Genomic DNA, 9,398 nt, shown 5'->3' on the forward strand with positions numbered 1-9,398 from the left:
CTTTATTCAATAATGTTTCTAATCTGCCTTGATTTTACTATAACTTCACTTTTAAGTAGTCATAATTTTATTCGGATTTTTCTGATATTTTGTATATTTTTGTATTTAGAGTTGATTATCTTTTAAGTTCAATGGCAATTACATATCACTATAAAGATATAGGAATAACTGTCAAAATTACTATTATTCCCAAACTAAAATAGTATTCGATCTGCAGTTACCTATAAGCTTAATTGTTGTAATGTTTCGACTTTGGTAAAGTTAGACTATGAGCTATATTGTCAAAGTTCACATCTCTATATACTTCCTTTCACATTCCTAAAAATGTAATGAAAATAGATTTAACTCATAGCAGATTCATGGAATTTCTTGAAATCTTCTATAGAATATTGTTGAAGTACATATGTACATACATACGTACATACCTGTACATGTATTTCTCGAAATTCTTAGTGTTTCTAACTCAGACTCTCTTTACTTAGAACATTAATATTTCCTTTTTAAGCCTTACTTGACATATTTATTTTAGCAGCAAATAAAAAAATCCTTTCCTGGTAACACATTGGCACAGTTCCCCACTTAAATTCAATTGAAATGGCACAAAAACAACAACAAATGAAATAAAAATTCCAATTTGTACGCGATCGATCAACAATAAAGGCAACAGTTACAGTAACAGAAACAACAACAACAGCAACAACAACAACACAACGGCTTCTATACTTTAGCATATTTATAGACAACAACACTAACGACGACAACAACAACAACAACATCAACATCAACTACAATATACCAGACCAGTAATATACATTTTTATGTATGTATGTCCATATAGAGAATCCTTTTAATGATGCAATCCACTTCATTCGCTCCCTTCCTGAGTTGTTGTTTTAATGCTGACTTTTTGTTGTTGCCATAATGCATTTCAACTTTTTAACGTATTTAACCGGATTGCTAATGGATAGACAACAGCTATGTGGAGTCGTGGTAGCAGCAAAAAACGTTACCATACCGATCATTAAATTGTAGATGTGCAACCAAAAGCAATGCCATTACACAAAAATCAAAAAAAAAAAAAAAATGAATCTCTTAAAGCCTTAAACCAACATGACAACAACTTGCAATGCAACTATTTTGCTTCGGAAACAGCAACAGTTGCGAAATTTGAATAGGCAATAGCGAATACATTGTGTCGCTATTTCACAGGATCTTAAAAATGTTATGAACTAGTGTTAATGTGATTATAGAGGGTTCTTGGTCCGTAGGTGTTCGCTACCAATTGGTAACTCAATGAAATATATTGCAAAGCAAAAAGTATAAGACTATAAACACTAACGTCAAATTTCTGTTTTTTCTAATATTGCTAAGGCTTACTCATCAAAAGAGACCGCGTGAACACTACAAAGCTTACTGCAGTTCTTTCTGGTCATTGGTGTATAGGAACCCATGCAGAGAAACTGCGCATTCCCCATAATCCTAACTGCAGAAGTTGTAGAAGCCCGCAGGAAAAAGATACCATAATACATGTTCTCTGTGAATGCCCGGCTTAAGCGTTCATTAGATGTAGGCTCTTAGGAAGATACTTTTTTGGTAGTTTATCAGACTGTTCAGCGGTGAAGACGAAAGATCTATTAAATTATCTAAATTCGGCGGGATAGGTATAGTCTCTACTCTTCTATACTAGGGTTCTTGCGAGGAATGGTACCAAAACGACAAAAAATTAATTGAGGTACATGGAAGTTATTTATAGCATTTAAAATAATAAATATTCAATATTATTTGCTTTATGAATCTGTGTTAGATTTTGAACTAAACCACTAATCATACTTAGCATTGCAACCAAGCGTATGTTGTAATTTTATAGATCATATGCTTCTATTACTTTCTGTTGAGAGATCTGCAAGTATAATTTGACAATCAAATATTCAGTATTATTTTTCGTATATGATTTTTATTGTCTCAGCTCATTATTGCTTTATATCTACAGTTAGCATCCATTTGTATTATATGGTCTGTTCAAAGTTAAACAAAAAGCTGGTTCAAATAATCACGATTTTTTAATTAGAATTATATATAAATTATTACATTATATATATACCTATGTTACATAAAGAATAGAGCCCTGAAATTATTTACAAAAACGACAGGCTTATCAACACCGCGTTATCGCATCTCAGAATGGTTACAGGCTCCCCGGGGAAGTATGCAGATCTGAGGTCAATTATTGCTTAGTCTGATGAAGTGATAAACAATAATCCAGTTAAGGCATAGAAATGGGTTATGAAAAAATCTCGCAGTTAGAGAGAGTAAAAGTGCTCAAGTGCACTGACTCAACTATTCTCAACATAAATAAATAATAATTTATTAATTACTCAAAAGTTTGTAGTCGACTTTATTAAGCTTTTTATGCATATTTACTAAATATATAAAATTATAGTGTAAATATATTGTTTACCTTTTGTGAAGGATTAAGTAGACATGCCGAATAATTGTACAACAAGAAAAACCAACAACAAAAACATGAACAGTAAAATCAACAACGTACCAGCTGTATGCCTCCTCATTATATCACCTGTTTTATGTTGTAGTGGTAAAATAGTTTATTTTAAGTTGGCAACACTCTCTGCAAGTCTCCATTCAAAGTTATTATATTTGAAGTTAGCAAGTTTTTCCATGCGCCTCCCTAGTCTCGTCTTGTCGTGCCTTTTCCTGCTCCTTACTGATAAAGCGTAAGCGAGTATTAACCAGCAACGAAAGCAACTTGGGCACAGTTTTAAGTGGCGCAGTTCGCAGTTACAGGTTACAGTTAAACGGCCTTGCGGCGCGCTATGCACACTCACTAATTCACTCGCTCACCTCGTACCTCGTACCTCGAACGTCGTACCTTGTACCGCAAAGCATTGCAAAAAATAATAGGTTGCCCATGGCGTTTGCGGGGTAATTGTAAAAGTGTTTTTTTCTCAGCATTTCTGTTTGCGTTAAGGAACTGCAACTGTAAGACGTTCTCGTTCTTGCGATCTCTGGTCCGGTCGGTGTGCGATCGATTGTATGTGTGTAGAATCTCATTTGTCGAGTTTTTAATATTCAACAATTTATTAGTTCCAACAAAAAAATTCTTTCATTGATGAATTTTAAGACTGCTGGATATGTTCACGCGGCCTATTATATACAAAATAGCTTAAGTAATGAGAAAAAAAAATATTTTGTTCTTTGTTCCATTTTTTATTAACCAAAAGTAAAAAAAAAGTTTTTGTTTTGCGATATGGGAAATTATCAAAGCTTCGGGCTCCAACTTTTAAATATTTAGTAACCCAAAATCTGCGATCGTCGAGCTATAATAATTCTAAGCAGTTGACAAAGTTTGCATATTTGAGTATTTAAAGAATTATTACACTCATACGATCAATCCTGTGTTAAAGTCAAGACTATTAAGATGAAATAAGATTATATCGTAAAAACGCTCGGGAAGTAATAAAAGATCAATGGAAATCTTCTTTATAGGTCCCTAAGCAGTTTGTCCATCCTTGTCGACAATTTGCTAATTATCATCAATATTCACTTTAAAAGAATCCTTGGCCAGCATTCAATCCATTGGACGATGCATGCATCTGCGATCAGCGACATTGATGGACAAATGTTCATAAATAATCGAATATATTCTAAACCCATACTCTTCCTTCCATTGATCTGAGTTGCAAAAAGATACAAAAAACTTAAATTACCATTGTGTGCTAAATACTTCCAGGGCACAGGAAAAATTCAATAGAAGTTTTATTCCTTTTATATAGGTTATAACTATTGACCTTTTATATAAGGGTCAATAGTCATCTTATTCAATTTTCATTGATATTAGCATTTCGTCTTCGAAAAGTATCCGTTTTCCTTTCTTCCAAGTACTTCCAAGTAAAGGTCAAAACTTAAGCATTGCATTATTTGGTAAAGAGTTCCTGAAAAGAGATAAGAACCAATTGAAGTCTTGCCTTATCATTAAATAACTATTAATAGTATCTAAATGTCATTGATCTCACCTTTTCTGTCTTTCTAGCCCTTGCTAGCATTAAGTTTATCTGGACGCACCATGGAACCAAATTTTATATCTTACATATAAAAACAAAAAAAAAATAGAAAAGGAGGAACGCGGAAAAAAGTTGTTAAGTCATAATCAAGTATTCGAAATAAACTACATGCGTTCCTCAAAGGTGTTTTTCATGTAGCACAACTTAGAAATAGGTAGATCCTGTTCTGGATCATTCAATTAGGGTGTTTTATCAACCGTTCCAGGATCTCGTTGTAAATCTTCTTTTAATTTCAGTGTGATGAAGATTTTTCTTCATCAGGTTCTTTATAATAACCGTCAAGACGCCGGAATCATCTGTTAATAACGGTTAAAAGGTTATTTGTTAGTTGCTAAGCAATTTTTCTTCAGACGAATTACTACAATAGTTTCTCCAGCGCCGACGAGAAACTGCTAGAAGGATATATTCAATTAATTATTCACTAATTTCTACTCAGTACTAATAAAGTTACGTACCTTGAGATTTTTGTTTTCGATGTTTATTTTAATCTCTTCTTAGCATTAGGGAGCCATTACTTACTTTCTTTAAGAAATTTATTTTTTTTCTATGCAAAGATTTTGGCTCATGTAGATGAAATAACTTAAATTTTAATCTTTGCATAGTTTTTGTATTCTGCGTTAAAATCGTGTTAGAAAAATGTTTTTTCTGATTTTATACTGACAATATAATAATATTTTCTTACCTGAAGTTATATTCTTCGATTCTTTTTACTTCAGTTTTTTAGCCCGGCGAAACTTTTTGCCGGGTGTATTCATTCTACGTTCAGCAACATACTCATCGTCCTCACCGTTGTCCTCATCGTTCTCATCATAATTACTTAATTTACCGGTTTCGGCATTCTCCTCATCTAAGCCCTCTAAGGGCCCAATTAGAATGCCGCGTACGATATCTTCTTGTATCTATAGGAAATTTATGTATTTATATCAGTATGTATATGTATCAGTAATACATTGATTTATATAAATATTTGTCACAAAAAGCAAATATAAATAAATTTAATTTATATTTATATTATTTATATCCGTCATTTGTTTTTTTCTTTCTTATAAATTAAATTTTTTTCAATAATGTTCACTTCTTGCTTGCTGGCAGTTCAGGTTTATTATAGATACATATAGATATATTATTGGGTGTTTATAAATTAGAGTTTCTATATCTCAGTTTGGTTTCTCCAATGTGAAATGTTCAAAAAATCACTTACGTTGTGCTTCTTTGATATGCGCTTGATGATCTGGTCGTTTGTGCCGGGCCTACAGTGGTCAAGTGCTGTCGTAATTGTTTTGATTATTTCATCCATACTTTCGCCTTCCATTTTTTTATCGGAAGAATTAACCACTACAAATTTTTTTTAAGTTTTGAAATATTTTACAAAATAAATATATTTTTCTTTTTTCTTGCACTGAAAATTTCGGAACAATACTTAAACGAATAAATTTTAAAATGAGATATACTAACAATATTTTATCCTAGAAATTTTTGTTAATGACAGAGCCAACTACTTTAAAAAAATTTTTGTGATGCACACATACTTTTTTAATAATTTGGATTTTACAACATAGCCAATTAAATATGCCAGGGCCTATCTATGGCACTCAGTTTTAGTCCGCTTAATGAAAATTTCGTCATCTTGCGTAGACTATGCAAAAATTCATCACTGAAATATACTACAACAGCATTAAAACAGTTTCCCTATAAATATTTGTCTGCAACATTTTACAATGCCCTTAAAACTGTTAACAATTAAAAAGATCGTATTGTTATTAATATACGGTCTCTGTGTCTTTTAATTAATGTCATATGTGCTTTAACTACGATTAGTTGCCTAAAATATAATATTTTTGCGTGATCGCAAATTTATTGGTTATAAAATAATACAATTTACCACGTAATTCCTTAAGATATTTTCAGTTTCCGAATGATATGTAGTCTTTATATTAATGCGTAATAGCTATTCTACTCGAATATACAAAACTTTTTTTATGCAGTACTCTACAAACTGTATTGATTCATTTCAGTGCATCCAAACTGTAGAAAAACTTTTGTACTGTACACAGCGAAAATCACAAAAAGGTGAAAGTATAAAATTATTGCCACAGGGCAAAAAAATAACTTTTATTTATTTTTGGTGGAAAAACGCAACAATATAATTTTTATCACCATTCCTAAATATATATACTATATACATAATCTGTTACAAGCGATGTTACATTATTACAGTTATATGTAAAACACAAACAAGTAATGTATTATGTGAACTCAGTTGAAATATTCTGAAACTTGCAATATATGAAAATCACTGTATATACGATAGATATATATCGACTCCAGTTGTTTTTTCCTATTTTATTTGCATTTTGTGTTATCTTGTGTTTTCAAGTATTTAATGAAATTTTAACATGCATAATTTGTTTCCAGCCAAGATGATGGCAACATCCGAATAAAGATTTTATGCACTTCACAATCAATTTTCAGGATTTTGTTTAGGGTTTTAATTAGTGTCTAAATTCGTATTGTTTTTAAACTCATAAGTTAAATATGACAATTATTACCCTGGTACGCATGTCTTCCTAAATGCCCAATAAAGATGTGTCCAATCTATAAAAATTAAGTTGATATTTTGAAAGCAACTGTTTAAAATATAAATTTTTAATAGGAGTTGCGCTGGGTAGCAAATGTAAATAAAAAAATATTATTTCATATTAAAATCTAAAACCAGTTTAGTTTAAGGTTTGATTTGAATTGATCATATATGATACAGCCAAACAATTAAACATATGATTTGCTTCATTTTGCAGCAGTGTGAATAATTTCCAATATCATAATTTAATTGATCTTTTAATGCAGCTTTAGGTTTTGTGTAAAGATCGTGGTTGTTATATAAAGTAAAAGCTAAAAATGTTGTCTTTTTGTTCAATGTATGTGTAATATATGTATATGCTTTAGATATAAATGTTGCAATTAATCACGACAGCATATAAATTTGTATACATATATATTAAATGATTTATTACTTGTATAATAGAAATACTTAAAGGTGACCAATCATTATTGTTATTACTCTTAATAAAATTATATATCATTTTATATATTATTTATCTCTATACACTATTTACTGAAACAGTTATATAGTAACGTTGACTCGAATGAGAAATTTATACTCTTGGCACTAAAATTATTTTTTAATAAACAAATATTGCTGCATATGCAGCAAAAAATGTTTATTTAATTATGATATATTAAAAATAATAAATTTTAAAACAATACATAAATAATTATACTATGGAACTGTCAACAATTAATGAACATATGTAATTTATACAAGTGATTATATATAATAATTGTTGATTTTATACTTCGCCGTAAATTGTTTACCGAAATGACGAATCCAACGGCCTGGCATCACCATTCACGGCGAGGCAACTCTTTGTACGGCAAGTCAGTCTTGTTTGTTTTTTCAGTTTCTTTTTTAGTTTCGTGGGTTGAGGTTTGTTTTCGCATAAACTTTTCTTCAGTTGAAATATTCTCCATGTAGTTTCAATAAACTTCGTGCACTTAATAAAATTATACGCAAAATTAAATGTTTGCTGTCAATAGTCAATAATTCAAGCAAAATGCATATTTTCAAAATTTTTTGTGAAACGTGAAAACTCAAATCAGCACAAAATTCTAGTTGAGTTGAGTAAGAAAAAAACTGTTTTTAAGAAAAAGTGCTTAATAATTTATACAAACCACGACGACTAAAAGTACACATAAAAACTGGCATAAAAAATCATAAAATAGCAATTTTCGTCTTCGTCTTCGCCTTTTGTTGCATTTAACAATAAATAAAGCGAGAGGAGCAGCGCAGCAGATTCGAGGCAAGACAAGACAACAACAAAGCAAAGTCAAAACAAAACAACCGTAAAAGCCGCGTAAAGGAATTTGTCGTCTCTTTAGGGAAAAGTGAAGCAGTGAAGCAGCGAAACAGTCGAACAGTGAAATTTGTATTAAATTGCAGCGTTTATTGTGCTTTTTCGCATTGACGAATTAATTAATTAATGGCATCGCATTTGTAAAAGGTGAGAAAGCATTCATAATTCAATTCAAATCAATTAAATTTTGTAAAAACAAAAAAAAAAAGCGTAAAGTGAAAATTCTTATTGGAATTTTCGATCGAAAGTTAAAAACGTCGACTGACATTGTGAGTCATTTTGTGGTTTCGCTTTTCGTCAACATCCACGTCATGACCTTGCTTCGCATAGAACTGCAAAAAAAGGGTCGCTTATCAGTTGCTTTGTTCCAAGAAAAGAAATAATGAGGCTTCGATTTCAGTGATTCAACTTTTTAGAATGCGAAGCGGTGAATTTTAGATTGATTTTTCACTTCATTTTCAAAAAAATTCACATTTATTTATACTGCATTTTCCTATAAAAGTTATGTTATATTCATTTATATTGCAAAGGTCAATGAAACATTACAGCATTTGAGAACTGTTGTGCTATTCCTGAAGACAGAGTACTATTGATAATTCTACAAATATCTTTGATTGCAGTACCACAGATGTAGACCTATTGTTTTATTCCCAAAGAAAGTCTTCTATTAATAAATCTTACCAAATCCCTTAGTGCTGTATTCTAGATGTCATTTGGTTCAATGTCAACCAAAGAAAGGTATAAGATCTAATTCCTAATAATTGCCAGAGGCGAACATATAAGATAGGCTAATGTGTCACTTAGCATTTTACAGAGCCTAGAAAGTCTTCTATTAAAAAATCTTACCAAATCCCTTAGTGCTGCATTTTAGATGTCATGTGGTTCAATGGGGACCAAAGAAAGGTATAAGATCTGATTCCTAATAATTACCAGAGATGGACAGCCTCAGCATTTCACTCAGCGTTTCACAGAACGCGCAGGTATAAGTGTGGTGTAAGACCATCACTGATAGTTGATACTGAACAGTTGCATTACGTTAGATTCTTTAATTAAAGTCTACGCTGTGACTGGTTCTCACTTTACAAGCCCAAACCGGTTTACATATCCATGAAAACTAAGAAGTTCTTTAAATATTTACTAGGAATCGAAACAAAAATGATCTATATGTGAATGATTGAAATCGGTTATACTTACAAATGTAATATTAATCGACTTTAGAAGCTAGTGATAATGAGGGGTTTGATATACAATATATTTCAGTAGATAGTAGATCTATATCTATATGTATTTATATCAATTAGAAACGTTAGGTGACATTATACGGCTTTTAATTATAGTTGATGTATTATTTAATTGCTTTAAGTTCAGTTTTTGTTATGTAAGCTTTTATTCTGAAAACTGGTTTTGT

At 31.0% G+C, this 9,398-nt stretch overlaps 1 protein-coding gene across 1 annotated transcript; it reads right to left on the bottom strand.

Moving 5' to 3' along the window:
* Positions 1-4,761: 4,761 nt before the first annotated feature.
* LOC119666453 lies at positions 4,762-5,512 on the bottom strand. Its single transcript, XM_038075732.1, has 2 exons — positions 5,281-5,512; positions 4,762-4,978 (listed from the first exon to the last, which is right to left on the bottom strand). Exons 1-2 carry the CDS (start codon positions 5,389-5,391, stop codon positions 4,787-4,789), a joined length of 303 nt encoding a protein of 100 aa, XP_037931660.1. The 5' UTR covers positions 5,392-5,512; the 3' UTR covers positions 4,762-4,786.
* Between the last annotated feature and the right edge of the window lie 3,886 nt (positions 5,513-9,398).

The sequence above is a fragment of the Teleopsis dalmanni genome, chromosome 1 (genome assembly GCF_002237135.1).
Source record: "Teleopsis dalmanni isolate 2A chromosome 1, ASM223713v2, whole genome shotgun sequence".
Lineage (NCBI taxonomy): Eukaryota > Metazoa > Arthropoda > Insecta > Diptera > Diopsidae > Teleopsis > Teleopsis dalmanni.